At 39.9% G+C, this 21,253-nt stretch overlaps 2 protein-coding genes across 10 annotated transcripts in view; both read left to right on the forward strand.

The window, feature by feature from the left end:
* CSDE1 (cold shock domain containing E1) overlaps positions 1–8,137 on the forward strand; it is a 31,311-nt gene extending 23,174 nt beyond the window's left edge. For 3 of the 4 annotated variants that reach the window (XM_006092480.3, XM_006092482.3, XM_023757025.1), the window contains 6 exons: positions 52–164; positions 1,333–1,452; positions 4,348–4,526; positions 5,364–5,527; positions 6,318–6,450; positions 6,840–8,137. In XM_006092480.3, the coding sequence (XP_006092542.1) occupies positions 52–164; positions 1,333–1,452; positions 4,348–4,526; positions 5,364–5,527; positions 6,318–6,450; positions 6,840–6,887 (757 nt within the window). In that variant the 3' untranslated portion in view covers positions 6,888–8,137. The remainder of the gene's footprint in view (positions 1–51; positions 165–1,332; positions 1,453–4,347; positions 4,527–5,363; positions 5,528–6,317; positions 6,451–6,839) is intronic. The other variant, XM_023757026.1, reaches the window with a different exon arrangement.
* Positions 7,683–18,801, forward strand: NRAS (NRAS proto-oncogene, GTPase). Of its 6 annotated transcripts, none has more exons than XR_002830147.1 (8): positions 7,683–8,395; positions 8,872–8,999; positions 11,016–11,194; positions 13,592–13,751; positions 14,314–14,437; positions 14,764–14,805; positions 14,910–16,208; positions 17,855–18,801. XR_002830147.1 is itself a non-coding variant. In XM_006092484.3 (7 exons), exons 2-5 carry the CDS (start codon positions 8,889–8,891, stop codon positions 14,431–14,433), a joined length of 570 nt encoding a protein of 189 aa, XP_006092546.1. In that variant the 5' UTR covers positions 7,683–8,395; positions 8,872–8,888; the 3' UTR covers positions 14,434–14,437; positions 14,764–14,805; positions 14,910–18,801. The 6 variants fall into 6 exon arrangements, 1 of the variants encoding a protein (XP_006092546.1); XR_002830148.1 differs by having other exon boundaries at positions 18,194–18,801; XR_002830146.1 differs by having other exon boundaries at positions 8,274–8,395; positions 14,910–15,254; positions 16,054–18,801.
* Positions 18,802–21,253: the final 2,452 nt, after the last annotated feature.

The raw sequence follows: 21,253 nt of genomic DNA on the forward strand, positions 1-21,253 counted from the left end.
GTTGCTTGTGGTTATTGCTTATTCAAATGTCATTTCCTTTTCCCCCCTCAGTGAGTTCTCTGGTGATGTCGATAGCCTGGAACTGGGGGACATGGTCGAGTACAGCTTGTCCAAAGGCAAAGGCAACAAAGTCAGTGCAGAAAAAGTCAACAAAACACACTCAGGTAATTTATTCAGTCTATGTTTTGGGTGAGAAATGAGGGATAATAGGCTGGGAGAGGGAGCAAAAAAATCCAGTTGTTCTGGATCAGTGGTTCTCCAGCTGTGATCCCCCAATCCAGCAGTATCCCCCGGCCACTTTAGAAATACAGGCTCTCTGACCCCACCCAACCTTCTGAAACCCTGGAGATGGGCAGTCTGTTTTAATAAACCCTTCAGGGTGATTCTGACGTACACTGAAGTTTGAGAACCACCATCTTAGATATTTTAGATTATTTGCTTTATTTTCAATTCAATATCTTTTTTTAAAATATATTTTATTGACTTTTTACAGAGAGGAAGAGAGAGGGATAGAGAGTTAGAAACATGGATGAGAGAGAAACATCGATCAGCTGCCTCTTGCACACCTCCTACTGGGGATGTGCCCACAAGCAAGGTACATGCCCTTGACCGGAATCGAACCTGGGACCTTTCAATTCGCAGGCCGATGCTCTATCCATTGAGCCAAACTGGTCAGAGCATCAATATCTCTTTTAAAAATAACTCCAAGATATAAATCTTCCCAGGGTTGAGGAGAGGGGCATTCCTCTAGAAGACCATTTTGGAAAAGAATGAGTCAATGTGAAAAATAATGGAAACTTAAGAAAATCCTTGCTATTTTAACATCTCCAATTTTTTAAAGGCCTGCACTTTTGACTTTTATCTAAACTCCCCAAATAATACTTTATCTTGTTTAGACCTAGAGAAATGACAGCCAAGGATGTTCATTTCTGTTCAATAAATATTAAGTGCATGCTATGTTTTGGGAATGGGGGGGGTGGGGAGCAGTGAATAAATCAGCAACTCTTGGGCAACCAACCAATCTTTTTTTTTTTTTTTTTTAATTTTAGAGAAAGGGGAAGGGGAGAGAGAAAAAAAATCAGTGTAAAAAAGAAAAATCAATTGGTTGCCTCCCGCCCGCACCCCAACCAGGGATCAAACGAGAAACCTGGTTATGTGCCCTGACTGGGATTAAGCTCATCACCTTTCGGTGAGATGCTCCAACCAACTGAGCCACCTGGCTAGGGCAACCAGTCATCTGTTAACATTTGTTCTGATGATTTCTCTCTCTCTCCTGTGAGCTAGAGTATAAATAAAATTGTAGAGTGAGATATATACACTTCTGTTTTGTAGTGAATGGCATTACTGAAGAAGCAGATCCTACCATCTATTCCGGTAAAGTCATTCGCCCCTTGAGAAGTGTTGATCCAACACAGACTGAGTACCAAGGAATGATTGAGATCATGGAGGAAGGTAAGAGCATCTCTGTCAGATTGCAGTTTCCCTTACTTTGGATGAGCACTTTGAAGATTTAAAAATATGATGGTTTGGGTTACAGTTGTTTCCAAATTCCTTAAAAACTGAACTAAGGAAAGTGACTTTCCTCCCCATGCCTGGCTTTTATTTTCATATCTCTGGAAATGAGATCAGCCTGGGTTTATGTAGTAAACAAATGACTACTGTGTGAACATATCACTGATACATGTGCAACTAACTGAGTTATATTGAAATAGACTGAGAACAGAATCTCACACTTAAAAAATGCATTTATTGTCTGTGATAACCAAATATTCACAATCGAATTGATTTAGTACAACTTTATAATTTTTCTCTATTATTCACTGGTTATTTACATCGGTATTAACACATTCCTCTAATTAACCATTCAATTATATAAACATTTTTGCTTCCTGTAAAAATTCACTATATCTATTCCTTAATACTTAGGGTTCCATGGGAATTTTACGAACTACTTGTCTCTAAGCCAAGACTCCCTATATTTTCCACTTTCTGCTTTTTTCTCCCCATCTTTAGTAACTCCCTGAATTCTGATGCCACACCTCACCACAAACAGTTACCACCCAGGAAGATCCACTTTGTGTGTAAAATAAGTTTGCAATAGAAATGATAGTAGGGAACAGTGAATAATTAGTTTAGCAAAATTACCAAAATAATTGGGTTGATGAGAGGGTTTGAAATTCCAACCAAAGATGATAGCCTGGCTTACAAACAGGAAATCTTGTGTTGTCTGAGTCAGAGAGAACATAGACTGGGGAAGAGTAGGTCATAGAAAGAAATGAACCTTCATAACATATTCCTTTACCTCATGAGGTTCTTAGGAATTTGTGTTTTACATAGAACCAGTGCCCCACTGCACCCACCTCCAAATGTGAGTTCATTTTATAGCAAACCAGTCTTTTAAACTAATGCCATGATGATACCATACCCCGAAAAGGGCCTTAGGGACATGGGCAGCTAACTCATGAGAATATCAAATCACCCTTCTTCCTCTCTAAATGCCCCTTTTACTTCCTTTTGCATTCCCAACCCCTCGATCTACTTATTTTTCAACACTGGCTATAGGATATATAAAACTTTTCTGAAATCTCTAGAGATTTCTGGAACTAGACAGGTCACATTTTCCCACTTGATGGTGAGAATAGTTCTTTTCTTATTTAGGAATACATCTGTAACTCGGTGTAAGATAAGACCATGAGCTTTGGTGTCGGGGAGACCTAGATCTGCACACCATCTCTTCCACTTCTAGCTGTATAACTTCAGACAAATTACTTAAATCTCCCCTAGCTCAGTTTCTTCATCTTTAGATGAGGATAATATCTTCAACCTCAGAATAAGATTAAATATCAATCCATATAAGTTTTTAATATTTGGTAGTTACTGTTAATACCACTATATCCAACCAACTGCCTCTAAACCTTTGCATGACTTGACATTAGAAGTATCTCCTCAAGGTTTTCGACTCTAAAATCAAGAGAATGGTTAAATGAAATTGCAGTTCTGAAGCTTCTACTTCCACCTGCATTTTTTTTCTCCTTTTCTCCACCTTTCTTGGTTCAGTAGATTCACCATTCAGGTGAATTGATAAGCAGCTGAACTCTTTGGCCCGGTTTTTATCCATGACCTTCAGCCAACATTTTACTCTAGGGCAGACCTCAGCAAATATAGTGGTTTGTTTTTTTGTTTAAATATATTTTTACTGATTTCAGAGAGGAAGGGAGAGTTAGAGAGAGATAGAAACATCAATGAGAGAGAATCATTGTTCAGCTGCCTCCTGCACACCCCCTACTGGGGATCGAGCCCACAACCCAGGCATTTGCCCTTGACTGGAATCGGACCCGGGACCTTTTAGTCTGCAGGCCGAAGCTCTATCCACTGAGCCAAACCATCTTGGGCTGTGGTTTTTTGTTTTTTTTTGAAACACAACTGACCCCTCGTTTACATACAAGGTGAGCAAAAGTGGGTTTATAGTCATGAATATGTGAAACAGTTTATTGTATTTTCAAACAACTGTAAAACTACCTCTGCCCATCCCTGTATTGTCTTTGGTAGCTTTCTGACTACAACAGCAAAGTTGAGTAGTTGTGACTTATAGAATGACCTATAAGCCTAAAATATTTACCATCTAGCTCTTTTATCCTTTAATCGTTACCCGAGGAATACTCTTTATTGATTTTAGAGAGAGGAAGGCAGAGAGGAGTGAGAGAGAGAGAGAAACATCAATGTCAGAGAGAAACATCTATTGTGTCCAAACTGGGGTTGAACCTGCAACCTATGTATGTGCTGCCCTGACCGGAATTGAGCCCGCAACCTTTTGGTGTACAGGACGGTGCTCTAGAGAGTGTGTGCTGAGCCCTGATTTAAGAAAAAGGTGCCTGTTGATTTGAGGGTGTCAAAATCAGAACAAAGAAAGGAAGTAGAATGGCAAAGAAATTTATTTACATTGTCTTTGCATATACCTGGCTTACTGTTTAATACCTAGTTGAATATGGGTCAGGAATACTTTGGTTGGCTCATAGGTGACCTTGAGAAGAAGATAATCCAGGGGATCATATTAGCAACCCTTAGTGCTTAAAAAGCTCAAATATTTAGGTGATGAGATTGTAAGTGATAGTATTATTTTTAATTTCATAAATGTCATTTAAAACTGTTCACTAGCAAGGTAATGAGCTACAGGTTCTTGTTTGCTTTCATTGTAGTATTTAAGATTTCATTGAAGCTTTTAAAGTAGAATATCTCAGGGGCAAAAAAAAAATACTTTTTGGAACCTTTTATAAATTTATTAGGATCATCAGCAGAGGGCTGTTGTGAAATATTACCTTTAGTCTTTGTACCTTTTTCTCCCTACAGGGGATATGAAAGGTGAGGTCTATCCATTTGGCATAGTTGGAATGGCCAACAAAGGGGATTGCCTGCAGAAAGGGGAGAGTGTCAAATTCCAATTGTGTGTCCTGGGCCAAAATGCACAGACTATGGCTTACAACATCACACCTCTGCGTAGGGCCACTGTGGAATGTGTGAAAGATCAGGTAAGTGGCAGTATTTCTGGATCTGAAATTGATCCTTTTATGAATTGGTAACCAAATAGTAACCAAACCTTGAAATTTTTTCAGCCAAGGGAGATTCATCAACATTCATCTGGTTTTTAATTCTACTGTACCCTTTTTTTAATAATTTGAGCTAGCTTATATAAACATGAAGAAAACTACATTAAGGGGCAGGGGGATGGTGATATTAGAAAAAAAAGTATTGATAACTAACATTACATGATGGGGAAAATAAACTTAGAGTGAGATTTTCAGAATAGAAAGATTTAAAGATCAGAGATTCTTTTGTAAGCCACACAAGGAAAGAAACCATGTGTAGAAGTGTTCATAAAATAAGCTTTAGGGCAAACAAATCTATTCCTGGTACTGAGATCTCAAGAAAATCCCTCTGAGTCCAGGACATTTTTAAATATCAGTATTGTAAATAAAATATTTTGTATGGCTGTTTTTTATAATACCATAACCTAGCTTAATAATTCTGGAATAGATGAAAACAATGCATATGTTTATGTAACAGCTCACTAAAGATTTTACATTTTTCAGAAATTTAGCTCATATAATATATGAGGCACAGGGCAGCCTTTCTACTTGTTTCAGCCAGGCTATAATAGTCAAGGCAGTGATTTCAAATTTATATTTCTGCCCTGGCAAGTTATGCTGACTTACAATGCTGTTACGTTCTAGCACAGGCAGCTGAACTGGAGCATCAGTATTAATACCATGTTTTGTAAACCCCTTCTTGTTAGGGTCACACATTGTGCTTCATTCAAAGTGAGGCGCTCTACCACTGTGATACGTATTTTTGTTTTTAAATTTCAGTTTGGCTTCATTAACTATGAAGTAGGAGATAGCAAGAAGCTCTTTTTCCATGTGAAAGAAGTTCAGGATGGCATTGAGCTACAGGCTGGAGATGAGGTGGAATTCTCAGTGATTCTTAATCAGCGCACTGGCAAGTGCAGCGCTTGTAATGTTTGGCGAGTCTGGTGAGTTTTTGTTGTTGGATTAAAACAATCTCCCTGGACAACTTGCAATCTCTTCATTATCACATTTCTTCACTTTTCCATCTCTGCTTTTCTTAATTTTCTACTGCCACTTGGTTATTTCTTGGTACTTCGTATCTTTTACCTCTATTCTTCATTGTGTAAACTTTTAGTTTCATAAATCTGACCCAGTGGAATATTAATTAGGCACTTGCTATATAATAGATCTTAAATATAAAATGATGATGTAGTCCTTGTTCTTAAAGGATTCTGCTTAGCTTTTTTTTGTGTGGGTTTTTTTGTTTGTTTGTTTTTCCATTAAGCCATTTCTGAGTTATATGGTGCTTAAAAGTCTAATTTTATAGATTAGCAGTTCTGACTCTGTGTTTTTTTGTTTTTGTGTATGAGTTTTTTTTAATAACATTGTTACCATGCTAGAAGCTGGGAGTCTCTGGAAATATTTCTTTATTTATAACTCTTCTAAGGTTTTTCACATCCACTACCTTGTTTTATGTGTCTGTGAAACTGGTCTTTCTGGATGCAGACCAGTCTGGGGATGACGGTCACCCAAATGATTCTTCCAGCTCCTATGCAGGAATAAACCTTGAGTTGGGAATAAAAACATAAACAAACTTGTCTGTCCTGTCCTGCTAGCTAGCTAGCTAAATGAGGCAAGAGTCCCCCTCATTAAAACTGAGTCACTTGGGTAGTTAGGTGGAAAATACACTCCTCTGTAAGTACTTGCTTCTTCCCACCACGTGTTGCTGCTTCTCACTTCTTGACTTGGTTACAGCGAGGGCCCCAAGGCTGTTGCAGCTCCACGACCTGATAGGTTGGTCAATCGCTTGAAGAACATCACTCTGGATGATGCCAGTGCTCCTCGCCTAATGGTTCTTCGTCAGCCAAGGGGACCAGATAACTCAATGGTATGAGGGTATACAAGGTTTTGGGGGAGGGAAGGTTGTGATGTGACAGACCAGCATGATACTTGAGGTCCTATTTTAGCATATCTCAGAGCACTTACGGAGCATTAGTATTGCTTATAACTAGTTAGGACTCCTTCCCTACATATTGGTTCAGTCCCCAACATAATGGTTGCTTACCAGTAAGAAGCACATTTCTTTGTTTTCCTGATAATTTGAACTTAGTTGTAGGTAATAGATCAGGAGGGCTTACTATGTAAGATTTCCTCTGAGAAAAACTGGTAGTGGTTAAGATGATTAAAAGTAATGCTTTTGAAGTTCACTTTGGAATTGTGAATGTGCTGTGATTGTCATACCCTGAGGTCATTAACTGCACTTTTATTTTTTCACAGGGATTTGGTGTAGAAAGAAAGATCCGTCAGGCTGGTGTCATTGACTAACCACATCCACAAAGCACATCATTAATCCACGATGATCAAGTTGGGGGGATTCTGGTGAAGGGTTCTGAATATCTCCCTCTTCATCCCTCCCCAAAATCTGGAATACTTATTCTATTGAGCTATTACACCAGTTTTAACACCTTCCTCATGTTATGTTTAAAAAAATAAATAAATTTAAGAAAACCATTTTAAAATTATGCACAGTTGCAGCCTGGAAAACTTAAGGTGGCGCCTTGTAGTATCAATTTTAGGAGCTTTATTTGGTGCATTTAACGCAACTGGTAATTGCAAAATCCACTTCGCCCGTGTAAGTGAAAAATATAGACTGTTACCTTGTTGGCTGTATGAAATTCTGCACTTGATATTTAGCATATATTCTACCTTCATTACTTCTGGCAAGATGTCCTGCCTTAGCACTCAGTTGCATTCTTTTCCTTTTCTTTCCTGTTCATTATGCTTTAATTCTGAGGACCATATGAGGGTAGACTATATTAAAAAATTTAAAAATTTGTATAGGCAAACCATTTTCTTAAGTTGATGGCCAAATGTTAAAATGTTATTTTTCATATCATTTATAATCTTGTCACAGTCCACTTAAACGAATTTTGGGTAGATTTCAATGAGAATTATCTTCCAAAGTAGTTTTTTTTTTTTTTCCCTGGGATGGGGTGGGGGGTAAATTTTCCACAATTAGTATGTGTGGTGCAGAATTTCATGCAAATGAGGTGTGCCAGCAGTGTGATAATTTAAACGTATTTAAACGACGAATGCACAAACTTGCTGCTGCTTAGATCACTGCAGCTTCTAGGACCCAGTTTCTTTTAATGATTTAAAACAAAACAAACAAAAAAATAAAAAAATTGTGCCTGAAATGAATCTTGTTTTTTTTATAAGTAGCCGCCTGGTTCCTGTGTCCTGTAACATGCAGGCACTTGACCCTTGGTGTAGCTTCTGTTCAACTTTATATCACGGGAACGGATTGGTCTGATTTCTTGGCCCTCATCTTGAATTGGCCATACGCAGGATCCCTGGCCAGTGGACTGGAAGCTTTGTCTAAGATGACAAGGGTCAGCTCAGGGGATGTGGGGGAGGGCGCTTTTATCTTCCCCGTTGTCATTTGAGGTTTTGATCTTCTCTGGGTAAAGAGGCCATTTATCTTTGTAAACACAAAACATTTTTGCTTTCTCCAGTTTTCTGTTAATGGCGAAAGAATGGAAGCGAATAAAGTTTTACTGATTTTTGAGACACCAGCACCTAGCGCTTTCATTATTGAAATGTCCTGAGTGGGAGGGGCGGGTTTGGGTGCGGCCAGCAGCTTGACTCTCGGGTCGGAGGCCCACGTGGCCGGGGCGGGGACTCGGGCGCCCGGGGCGCCGACTGATTACGTAGCGGGCGGGGCCGGAAGTGCCGCTCCCTGGTGGGGGCTGTTCATGGCGGTTCCGGGGTCTCCAACATTTTTCCTGGTGGTGGTTCTAAACCCGTCCGCAGCGGAGGCACCGGAGCTTGAGGTGAGGCTCCGGCGTGTGTAGCGTTGGGCTTGGAGCTTGCAGGCGTCTGGTTAGTGGCGGAATCCGCGAGCAGAGACAAAGGCCTGGGGCGGGGGTCCTTGGTTTTGAGCCCCACGGGGAGATCCTGGGAGACAGGTGGGGGACTGGAAGGGCAGGGCGGCCTGACGGCAGCCTGCCGCCGCCGAGAAACCCTGCGGGAGGAGCAGGAAGGGGGTTCCTGTACCTTCGGCGGAGGGCGGGGCCCACGGGCTGTTGAAAAATAGATGAGGTGGGGGTAGCTCGAAGAAGAATTCAGCATCCCGAGCCCCACGGTCACTCGTGGTTTTGCATTCCTGAATCGCTGGGAACCGAGTGGAGGGTCACGTGCATGGGACCGATACATTCCAAACGCCGGTTTAGCCACTATCGATTATAGAAAGCTCTGAAGTGCTGTAGAGGCGGCTCTCCGGTTAACCCTCATTGCTGCTTTCCCGCAGGTTCTTGCTGGTGTGAAATGACTGAGTACAAACTGGTGGTGGTTGGAGCAGGTGGTGTTGGGAAAAGCGCGCTGACAATCCAGCTAATCCAGAACCACTTTGTAGATGAATATGATCCCACCATAGAGGTGAGGCCCAGCGGCAGTCCGCCGCCCCTGCCTCTTTTCCTTCCGTTTACCCTCGCCCTTACCCTTTAGCTAAGGGAATCGTCAGGAAAGAAAGTGGAAAGTTATTTTGGGGACTGCGTTCGGTAATACAATAAGCAAAGCTTTCCATGTGTGTGGACAAGAGTGCCTTTTTATGAGCTGCTGAAGATTTTCTAAAGAGTTGCAGTGTTAACAGTTCTGTAAACTTGCAAACTCAGTGTTGGACTCAATTAGTTTCTTCGTATATGACAACTCTATTTTAAAAGAAGCACAGGCGATAGGTAGAGCGATTGTCTGAATAATATAGCAGGATGGAGATAAAGGATTCAGAGATCTGGTTGTCCTGCAATTGTAATTTCTTAGCTCGTTGAAGCAGCCAACACCGTGGTTGGAGTAGAAAGAACATTTTGAGTCACTGTGCTTAAGATTTCAGTCCCTGTGTGCATTTTGTTTAGTTATGTGATATTGAGCAATCACTTTCTCTCTCTCAGCCTTATTTCCTTCATCTATTAAATTACTATAAGCTTGTCCTGCCTACCACACAGGGATGAAGTGGAAAGTCAAATGTGTTTAAATTTTTGTGTGAATGGTAAAGCACTGGATAAATAGTACTTATTTAAAGATCCTATTGTTTTTGTGGGACTTCATGTTACAGATTGGCTTCAATGAGTGGCAAAATACACCCTTTCAGTAAAGGGCCTTGTAATGTTATTCAATTTAGAAATGTGTAACTCTAGAGATTATTGTGTTTTAATCCACACCCTGGTCTTCCTACCACTCAGCCACTGGGCGTTTAATGCACTCTAACATATCCTTATTAAAAATTATTCATTAGTTCTTTGCAAAACTTTATTTTAGGCTTAACAGCTTCAGTGATGACAGAACCTTTTAATATTTTTCAGAGTTTTAGTTATTGCTGGGTAATTTACATACAGTAAAATACGTAAATGTTATATCTACAGCTCAGTGACTTTTTAATCATATATATACTTACATAATAACCACCACTCAGATTAAAAAATATACTATTTCCTATCCCCCAGAGAGTTCTCAAATGCCCTTTTCAGTCAGTAAACTCTCTTACCCTGCCAGGAGATAACCACTTCTCCGACTTCTATTATCATAAAATGGTTTGACTAAAACCTATCTTCATAATTTTTATTTTGCTCATCTTAGAACAGACATTTAACTATGTTTCATGCTCTAAGAAGTTTTGGTGATGTAAATTCTATTTAATTTGAAAGTACAGTCCTGCAATTAAGTGAGCTACAAAGGAACTAACTGATTAATGGGCTGGGAAATTAGGTTGAATTCTGTTTTTGGAGCCAGATCTTTTAGGAAGAATGGTGAGGTTATTTTATTTGACTTGAATTCCCAGGATTTAAGTATTAAAATACAAGTAAAAATGTCTGCCTTCGAGCCCAATTGAAAGTATGTTTTTATATGATCTACTTAAGAAATGAATTATATCTTGTTTGTAACCTTTAGGAAATTGATTGAGGATTATTTCCCAAAGGTACAATCTGCCATGATGAGAAAAAATAATTTGGTATTATGACCTTGTTTGAAATAAAAAGTATTTGTGTTTAGTCATAAGCACAAGTGGCACTGTAACCAGGGCCAAGTTCTAAATTGGTGGAGGTCTGTTTAAAATTGTAAATGTACAATAAACAACTCAGATACGAAACGTTCAGTGCACACCTTAGTGACATGCAGTGATTAACCCCAGTCCAGCTGCAGTAGAGCTGCCTTTTCAATGACCACATTTGTTCACCTTTTCCGGGAACTGAGTGTTCACATTTTCCTTTCTGCCGGCATATAGGATTTGGGATTTTTTCCTGGGAAGACATTAAGTATTTTGTTTGTAATTGTATATTAGCAGTTTGAGGGACAAACCAGAGAGAGAGAAATGGACTTGGGTAGTAGTTTGCTTAACCTTGGTAGTAGCATTGCATTTCCTGTGATTTTTAGTAAAAGTGGAATCTCCCTTTCCCCCAGGATTCTTACCGAAAACAGGTGGTTATAGATGGTGAAACCTGTCTATTGGATATACTGGATACAGCTGGACAAGAGGAGTACAGTGCTATGAGGGACCAATACATGAGGACAGGGGAAGGCTTCCTCTGTGTATTCGCCATCAATAATAGCAAGTCATTTGCAGATATTAACCTCTACAGGTACAAGGAGCGTTATTGTTTTCTGAAAGGATGATCTTTAAGTTCTGAAGCTTTGTTGCGGGGGGAGGGGGGGGGCACACGCCACACTAGGAATGATACAGCTTTTTTCATTACAGGAAGAGTTGGTTTTCATTTGTTTGACATTGAGAATCTGAAAGTTAATGCTGGAATTTATTTTATGTAATATACCATGGCTAGAATGCGTGATAGTGTATCAAGGAAGCTTGCTAGTGGGAGTGATTGCGAACTAGAGGTGTTATTAGATCACAAAGGAATTTCAGAGAGGAAAACGCCTGAGAAACATTGTTCAGTAAGTCATAGAGATCATGATAGGAAGAAACAGCTGGGGAGTAGCTAAAGATGAAAGCTGGGCAAAGGAATGTAAAGATTGTCTTTCTCTGTAAAACCATAAAGTTTCAAAGCTCAATTGGACCATAAAAAAAGAAAACAACATTCTGATTTTACAGAATCAGAAATAGGTAGTTTATTAGGTTTTTGGAGTCTTAACTGTTATTAGTAGCAGAGCCAGGAACAAAACTCCAAGACTCCTTTTCTTAGCTCCATATTATTATTATTATTATTATTATTATTTTAAAATATATTTTATTGATTTTTTTACAGAGAGGAAGGGAGAGGGATAGAGAGTTAGAAACATCAGTGAGAGAGAAACATCCATCAGCTGCCTCCTGCACACCCCCTACTGGGGATGTGCCCACAACTAAGGTACATGCCCTTGACTGGAATCGATCCCGGGACCCTTCAGTCCGCAGGCCGACACTCTATCCACTGAGCCAAACCAGTTAGGGCTATTATTATTTTTTTAATATGTTTTTATATTTTGTTCTTTATTGTTTCAGAGACAGGGAGAGTGAGAGAGAGAGAGAAACATCGATGAGAGAGAGACACATTGATTGGCTACCTCCTACACACCCCCCACTGGGGATCGAGCCTGCAACCCAGGGATGTGCCCTAACCTGGAATCAAACCAGGACCTCTTGGTTCATGGGTAGACGCTCAACCACTTAGCCACACCAGCTGGGCACTCCATATTCTTTAAGCAGAATAATGTAATGGTTAAGAATATAGATGCCTGGGTTGAAACTTGGCTCCATCATCTATTAGCCATGGGACTTTGGGGCAAACTACTGAAACTCTGTGCCTCAGTTTCCTTATCTATAACATGGAGGATATAATTTCTACCAAGAGTTGTGAAAATTAAATGAATCGATAAACATGAAATCGTTCAGAACGGTGTCGTGCACATAGTAAAAGCCTGTGCAAGTGTTGTGCCTACAACCTTGAGTCCTGGCTTCTGCCCTGTCCGTATGAAGAAGTCTGCTCACAGAAGCAAACTAGTCCCAAACTGAATTCAGTGGGGGTTTTTTTTCTCCTAAACCTGCTCTACCGTCTTCCACTTCCTCTCTGGAAATAATAGCGGTACTTAATAAAATGCGCAGCACTTAGCAAGCATCTAATACTTGCTGAATTTCTAGAAGTTATTTTTCTTTTTAGGCTGTCTTATCCCTTAGCATAGGCTCCTGCCATTACCCCCACTGTCAGGCATTTCAGGTGCACGGCTGTGTACGTAATCCAAGCGTAGAGTCTAAAGCAGTGCTGTTCAGTGTGTGGTTATTTCAGTTAACTGAATTAAATTAATAAAATTAAATAAAATTGAAAAATCAGTTCCTTGGCCATAGTACCCACTGACTGACTCAGTGTTCAATAGCTACACGGGACTAGTGGATATAGTTGGACATGACAGATGTAGAACATTTCCATCATTGTAAGAAGTCCTACTGGACAGTGTTGGTCAAGAGAATCTGGAGCATTCATTTCCAAACTGCTCAGTGTCTTAAATGTCACTGAAGGAAGTGCTGTCAGTTGGGAGTTCCAGAACCTTTCATAAGAGCAGTTCTGGTGTCTTCTATTTTTTATCTTGACACCCAGCTATAATTTTGTTTGAAGGAAACATTTGGACACCACCCATGTAGAGAAGTGGGTAGACTGTCTTCCATTAAATGCCATCGCTCTCAAGGGAACCTTAAGTTATTTAGAGACAGTGGACTTTACTTTTTGCACTTCGGACCTTAATCTCGAGTACGATTCAGAGTTGCCAATTAAATCCAGAGCCAGGGTCTGGAGAATCAAGGAGCCTAATAAGGACATGTCAAAGTAGACTAACCATCCATTTCCACTAGAAGTTGAGCTGGTACTTGGCTTTCCTCTAGCTGCTGAATCAAGCCTAAACCCGTCTCATTATGTAAGGTCTTGTATAAACAGTGGAGGGGAGTGAAACTCACTACTAGAAGCTAATAGACTAGATAAAACTTGCTCGGTTTCTTTTGCTCTGTTTATTCCTTCCAAAAGGCTTATTCTTATAACATATTCCTTTTTTAGGGAACAGATTAAGCGAGTGAAGGACTCAGATGATGTACCTATGGTGCTAGTAGGAAACAAGTGTGATTTGCCAACAAGGACGGTTGACACAAAACAAGCCCATGAACTGGCCAAGAGTTATGGGATTCCATTCATTGAAACCTCAGCCAAGACCAGACAGGTAGAGTCCAGCTTCCAGCACCTGGCAAGGGTTTGTTGAAGGCAGAAAGGTTTGATTGATTGACTCTTTGCTAGAGCTCTGATCCTCATTCTTTGTTGTTACAGATTTTTAATAGTGTTCTATTTTCATCTTTGCTTTAAACCCAAAATGAACTTGTTAATATCCTGGTGTGCATTTATACTCCTGCATTAACATGCACAAATAGTACTAAAATGAAGACCTTTGATTCAAGATACTTGTAAGCATTAGTCTTTTCTCCAACACCAGCCACTCTTTAGGGTTTAAGTTCTTCTGAATGGAATCTTTACATCAGGTAGTTCTGTATGTCCCACATTACCAGTTTTTCTTAGCTGGAATGTTATTTTTGCAAAATGTGCCATTAGTATATCTGTCTCTTAATGTGATTCAATAGAAATACTAAATTCGGTGTCCTCTTTCTACGCTACCCTATTTTATCAGTTAGTGATTTAATCATTGGAATTCTAAATCCACATAAAGAAATGAGAGAGAGCTTACAACTTGGATTGTGTCTTTTAGGCTGTCTTTTCATTTTCTTTTAAAGGGTGTTGAAGATGCCTTTTACACACTAGTAAGAGAAATACGTCAGTACCGAATGAAAAAACTCAACAGCAGTGATGATGGGACTCAAGGTTGCATGGGGTTGCCTTGTGTGGTGATGTAACAAGGTGAGCATGTGGTCTCTGGGCATAATTACAAATTGGGCAGTTTGGAGGAGTGTTGCTATTATTTTTTATGTTGTAATTTACCTGATAACTTCTCGCTTACAACTATAAAATGTTTCCCTTACAATGCCCCTCCTGAGAGTATTGAGGTTTAACCTGTTTTTTAAACATTATTTTACAGACATGGTTACTTTTCAATAATATTAGAAATTAGAAGACATTATTTATGAAATGTATGAATACCACATTCTTGGCATTGACCAGGAGTTTGAGGAATCACTGCATTAAAACTAGATGATAATGACATGGTGTGTCTTTTTTTCTTATAGACACTTCTAAAGTTCTAGCATCAGAAAAGAGCCACTGTCCAGGTAGGATCCGTTTGGAAGTGAATGGGTCATTCATACTGATTTCTTCACCTGGTGTTTCTTACACTCTCTGGTGACATTTACACACACGTTCCATCTCGTTTCAGCTGCACTGACGCCCTGGTCCTGACTTCCCTGGAGGAGAAACAAGTATTCCTGTTGCTGTCTTCGGTCTCACAGAAGCTCCTGCTACTTCCCGATGCTCCATAGATCAGTACCATGTTCTCTATCTGAGAAGTTCTCAGAATAACTACCTCCTCACTTGGTTGTCTGACCAGAGAAATGAACCTCTTGTTACTCCCCAATATTTTTCCACTCTGGGTTCTCCCCAAACACCGCTGCCACCCCAGGTTTTTCATCTGAAAAGCAATTCGTGCTCTGAAACAGAACCACACTGTAGACATGAAATTCTCTAGAAAACAATGTCTTGAGCTCTAATGTAGCAACTGCTGGTGATTATCTTTTTTTTCTTTTTACTTTGAACTTGGAACTATATTTGGGGGGGAAATGTCATAAATTACTGTTTTGCTGAGAATATAGTTAATGTTGGTGTTTGGTTTGTTTATAATGTTATCGGCTATAAACTGGCATCTGCTCTGTATTCGTAAATACAAAGGTGAATACAGACTTTGGAGTCTCTCCTACTCTTCTCGACTTTCATGCAATTAAATCTAACTTTCACAGTGAAGTGCCTTTTTCCTAGAAGTGGTCTGTATACTTCAGTGGAGCGGATGTTTAAAAAACCATTACACGTGGAAGTGAATGTCTGAGTTATGTCTGTGACCTCTCTGCCTTTGCGGGAAAGATGTGCCGATACAGCAGCAGATGCCATTTCTTACCACATGAAGTTGGCTTTGACCTGTTTTTAGGTTCTCCCAAGAGAAAGTTGAAACTGGAAACAATTATATTTCATTTGTTTTTTTACCTGTGCTCCACTTTTTTTTGTAGGTTACTAACTATGAAATGTATGTAATTTGTTTCTTCTAGCTTACTGATAATCAGTGAACTTCCATTTGTATTTAAATTTGGGTTCTATCAGAAAGCTCTACATTTACAGGTGTGCAAAATTGTAAACATTGGATGCTGTTTTATTTAATACTGAGATCAATGATTTTCAAGCCTCAGACATAATATATTAATAGACACACTTTCAGTACATATCTTGGTATCTTAGTGATGTATATAATTGCCCTCAGTCACCTTTTCACCCCACCCCCCATCCCTCAACTGCAGTTTGATTCATTATTTCAGTTGATAAAGCATGGTGCTAAATGGACCAGGGTTACCGCTTCAAAACGTGAGCAAGCCCGTTAGCATCACAGAGGGAGAGGGAGCAACTCTTCCACCAGTAACCTCGGCTGGTAGTTTTGCCGAATGCATGCTGTTATCCTGCAAGGAAAGAAAAGGTCAGTTCACACAAGTCCGTTATCATGATGGAAAAGGCTTGGTACCCTGAGGAGGGTCAGCTTAGCAGTCTTCAGAAACCAAGTGTCTAGACCAGCCATGGGCAAACTACGGCCAGCGTTTGAAATGAATAAAACTAAAAAAAAAAAAAAGACCGTACCCTTTTATGTAATGATGTTTACTTTGCATTTATATTAGTTCACACAAACACTCCATCCATGCTTTTGTTCCGGCCCTCCGGTCCAGTTTAAGAACCCATTGTGGCCCTCGAGTCAAAAAGTTTGCCCACCCCTGGTCTAGACTCTTTTTCAGCCGAAACTAAATGTAGCCAATATTTTTGTCATTATGTTTTTTAGAATGAGGGTACCTCCGATCAAAATGTTTTAAAATTTTCTTGACTCATTATGTTCTTTGAAGAGTTTAAGACGAGGTGTTGATGAGTTGGTCTGCATGCGAGCTATCAGAAGCTGAGTGTGCTCAGAGCAAGAAGCCGTTCAATTGGAATTGCTGTTAAGAAAGGAATGGAAACCATAATGAATTGTTAGTTTTGAGGCTTTGGGAAACTTGGCTTTTCCATTTGCAAATAGTATCCTGGTAATTCTAATGAAAAATAGACTTAGGTAACTTTTGATAAAAGCCTAATTCCAAAATGGTCACTTTCTGCTCTGGTCTTTTAGTGTCTAAATACTTACTGAGGTCCTCTGTCTTCTGGTATGAAGTTTCACTTATCACACAAACTCCACATGGCCTTGAAGTGAGTTCAGAAGAGAGGAAGCACTCTATACTGTGTCCAGAGTTTAATGAACTCAGAGAGCCGTGCTCCTGCGTGTTCGTTCTGAGTTTTCACAGTGCTGTTGACACCTGGTAGCAGGAACTTGCTGCTGCTTTGTTTCTGCTGCTTTTGGAGCATTGCTCTGTCATTTTTCTTTTTCTAATATATGTTTATTGATTTCAGAGAGGAAGGGAGAGAGAGAGAGAAACATCAATGATGAGAGAATCACCAATCGGCTGCCTCTTGCACGCCCCTTATTTGGGACCGAGCCCACAACCCCGGGCATATGCCCTGGCTGGGAATTGAACTGTGACTTCTTGGTTCATAGGTCAAGGCTCAACCACTGAGCCACGCTGGCCAGGCAGGCACTTCGTCATTTTTCTTGAGGCTGGATTGAAGCTTGTCACCTCAGTTGCCCTCATTTGTCCTTGTCTCCCTCTTCCTCCTCTCGTGTATGTTACTGACAGTATGATTCTTTTTCTAATGTCAACTTAGGGGGAAGGATAACTGATCTGGGGCTCTTGTGCCCATAGCCCTTGTTTGTGCCCATAGCCCTTAGCCCATAGCCCTTATCATTCACTCAAGTATGTTGTAAGCACAGAAGTATCTAAATGGGGCCAGAATTCAGACTTGAAAATGTTCTTTTAATAGCTTCTTAAGAAGTTATATTTAGGTGTGAATTTTGGCACAGTAGAGTGACAAAGTTACAGTTAAATGCTGAAAAGCTTCAGTTAGTGTGGTATAAAGTGTGGTGTTTAGAGTATGTTTGTAATTGCTGAAAACAATTCTAATTTACCTCAACATCTGAAAGTCTCTCTCCCCAAGTTAAGTGCCTGGCCAGCTGTTGTAAATTACACATTACTTTGTTTTTTAAAGGTTGCACGTTCAAGAGTGTGAAAATATGATGTTCTGTGTAAAGGCTACCACGCCTACCCTGTTAAGTGCTGTATTTGCTCCCACAGCTTCCTATAGGATGTTACTTGGTAATATGGTATCATACTTGTTACAGTTTCCACTTCAAGAGTGAAATGGGTAAAATTGTTCTCATGTATTTTAGTGGGCCCCGTGTTTAGTCTGTTCATGGTCCTTTAAACTGCTGTGAATTTTTTTGTCTTGACTTGAAATCAAGAATAGAGAAACACTTTAAAGAGATATTTTGTTTTTTTCCCATTCCAGAATTGCTGAGCTTAATCATATTTTGTTTTACATTTACAGTCATGAACTCTTAAGCTGGCAGCTACAACAAAGAACCAAAAAATGGTGCACGCACTCTGCTTCTTGTAACTCATCTCTGCTAACAGGTTACAAGAAACAGGATTATTAATTAGGGGAAATATTTTATTTGGGTTGTTTTCATAAACAGGGGACTGTAACTTTGTACATTGTTTTACATCTTTGTTGTTTCTTTAAGCAGTCCAGTGTGCCACAGTTATTTGAAGGTGTTCCCTACGAGAATTGTTTGAAAAGTGTTCTTGTTATAAAAGTAGTTGTAGATATATTTCAAATATAACTGGTGATTTTTAAAAGCCTGAGTACTGACCTAAGAAGCAATTGTATGACTTCTACTCTAGAGGGAAGGGATCTCAATGGGTGTTGTGTGACTTTTATATTTCTGTGCCATCAAATATAGGTCAAATGATTGATTGTGCAATTCTGCTGTTTAAACGGCAACTATTGGCCTCCTTGGCCCTAAATGAAAGGGCTGATATTTTAAGTTGCCTATTTTATTGTAAATTAATCCATCTAATTTTTAAATCTTTGGTTGAATGTTTTTCTTTTCAAATGTTTAAAAAATAAAAACTGGAAGTTCTTTGCTCAGTTATCATTTTTCTCCCCACTAAAGTGCCTTTATTGAAAGTTAATATTCATTGCAAACTTTTGAATGTGACAGTGTTGGAAGACCTGAGTTCCTCATTTGATCTCAATCTAAAATGTCAAAGCGTGCTTTAAATGATTACTTGGGGGTGATTCACAGCCCAATGATTCATAGCTATATGTCACATTCTCTCACATTAATATGAAGTGCTTAAAACTACCACTGGAAATCTTTTGTCCCATCTGCATTACTGCATAGTCTACCCATCTTGGTACAGTTGGAAGAGCATTGGGCTAGGAGCCAGACAACATGGGTTCCAACCATAATTTTCTATTCCAGCCTACAGTGTCCTCATTTATAAAATAGGGAAGTTGAATGAGGATATCTCAGATTTCCCAACCCGAATTAAGGAGACATGTTTATAAAAGAATGCTATCAAACTTGGGCTTCTCCACCTAACCCTGGAATACTGATCATTAGGACCTTGGTTTATTCTACCAAAGGCTTCAATTGTTTTATTTTTTTTCCTTAAAAGGGGAATAGGGAGGCGATAGTTAATATTTGGCCAAATTGAACTTAAGAAAACCAAATGTAAGTGACAAACACTGTTTATACAGGAGGCTACCATGAAGAGTATAAAATGCATGTGAAAAAGAAGCAATCATGGACTTTGTGTATGTAGGACAGATTTCCCCCTTAAATCAAGCACTGATGCTACATAGCAGATATTTTCTTCTGCCGATACTTGACCCCACAATATCTGAGAAAGTAAAGGTTTTCTTCTGATAAGAGCTGCTATTCTGCTCAGCAAAATGAAGCTGCAGCCCTGGCTGGTTTGGCTCAGTGGATAGAAGGGCCCCGGGTTCAATTCCAGTCAAGGGCCTGTACCTTGGTCACAGTCTGCTCCCTGGCCTGGGCCCTGGTTGGGGCTTGTGCAGGAGGCAACCAATCATTTTTCTCTCACATCGATGTTTCTCTGTCTTTCCCCTCTTCCACTTTCTCTAAAAGTCAATGGGAAAATCTCCTTGGGTGAGGATTACAAAATAGTGAAGCTGCAGAGAGACATGAAAAAGCTAAGAAGCTTGTTTATTTGGAATGTGAGGGGACTTCCTGTGTGTCTGTGCTATTAATAATGGTTTCTGTTGTCACCACAGGCAATACTGAAGGTCCTTAAAAGGCCAGCATAGTTGCATCGTTATTTGATATCCATAAATACACGGAAAGGGGCCAAGAGGCTGTGCGGGGATCATTTTGCAGAGCTGCTGAATGATCCATGACTTGAGAGCACAGAGAGAAGGTCCAGGACCCAAATGGGAAGGGTATGCTCATGGTGCTTTAAAAATACCGCTGGGCAATGAAATGTGGTCCTGTACCTCAATAAAAGCAGACGGGGACTCTGGGAACATGCAGAATGCAGATCTCAGATCCCCTCTGCAGTGCCAACAGGAACAAAAGTTTCAGGTTTGTGAGCTGGACGTAGACCTAGTGAACTGATCATTCTTATCTGGAGACTGTCCTCATGGCTTCACGCTTGCACCAAAATAGTTTATCTGTTAACCTACTGGAGGGGGCTTAAAACCTGCATAAATGCAGATTACCATGAAGTTTTTGGAGGCGTATAAAGAGAGCAAGCACCTGCTATCCTGGGGGTTCATACCAAATGTTTCTAAAGATAGAGGCAGCTACATGCCCAAGGGGAGGGCATGATTGGAACTGAGCAGTTGGGTCTTTCAGATGGGGGAGCCTGAAATATTATCCAGGTTAGGAAAAGCAATCTTCTAGAATGGCTGCTGTGGAAGCAATAAAACTGGCACTAATGACACAGTCTGTAGGAGCTTGACATATATGAATTACATCAATATTTAGGTCTGAAAGAGAAACTCCGTGTTATTTTAAAACATCTTAAAATAAATCAGTTCACATTTACAACTGAGACCCAACATCCCTGAAGTGAATGGTGGGGTTTTTTAATGAGTGGAATGAAGTTGAAATACAGTTTGAAAGTTAGATAAAGAAATCTCAGTTTATGCTTGTTTTATAAATTGGAGGGGTTTGACAATATTAAAGTCCAAAGTGAAACTCTAACAGGGCACATGAACTGAAATGACCAAGGCCTGTGCCCCTGTCGCCCCATCATTCTGGAGCTGCTATGACATTCAGATCTCGCTGTGAGGCACAGCCGCATGCCCTAACAAAATACATTTGTCTCGCTGGCTGAGTGAATTTTCCTTATGACCTTTCTTCCCAATTCATTTAGTAGGTTTTTACTGAGCACCTACTACACGCCTAGACACGTGCTGCTCTGGGCATACAGCAGTGAACCAGATAGCCAGTGGTTCCTCGTTCATCTTTTATATTCAGTGAAGATGTCTCTAAAACAACATTTTTTAGTTGCAGGTTGGTGATTGTTTCAAGGGAAAAGGACACTGTTTTCTCTGAGACATAACTTATTTAACCCT

Source organism: Myotis lucifugus, unplaced genomic scaffold (assembly GCF_000147115.1).
Source record: "Myotis lucifugus unplaced genomic scaffold, Myoluc2.0 scaffold_101, whole genome shotgun sequence".
Lineage (NCBI taxonomy): Eukaryota > Metazoa > Chordata > Mammalia > Chiroptera > Vespertilionidae > Myotis > Myotis lucifugus.

Coding starts and splice junctions, on each gene's coding strand:
- NRAS (XM_006092484.3), top strand. CDS start 8,889: ATGACTGAGTACAAACTGGTGGTGGTTGGAGCAGGTGGTGTTGGGAAA. Junction 9,000..11,015: donor AATATGATCCCACCATAGAG/GTGAGGCCCAGC, acceptor CCTTTCCCCCAG/GATTCTTACCGAAAACAGGT. Junction 11,195..13,591: donor GCAGATATTAACCTCTACAG/GTACAAGGAGCG, acceptor TTCCTTTTTTAG/GGAACAGATTAAGCGAGTGA.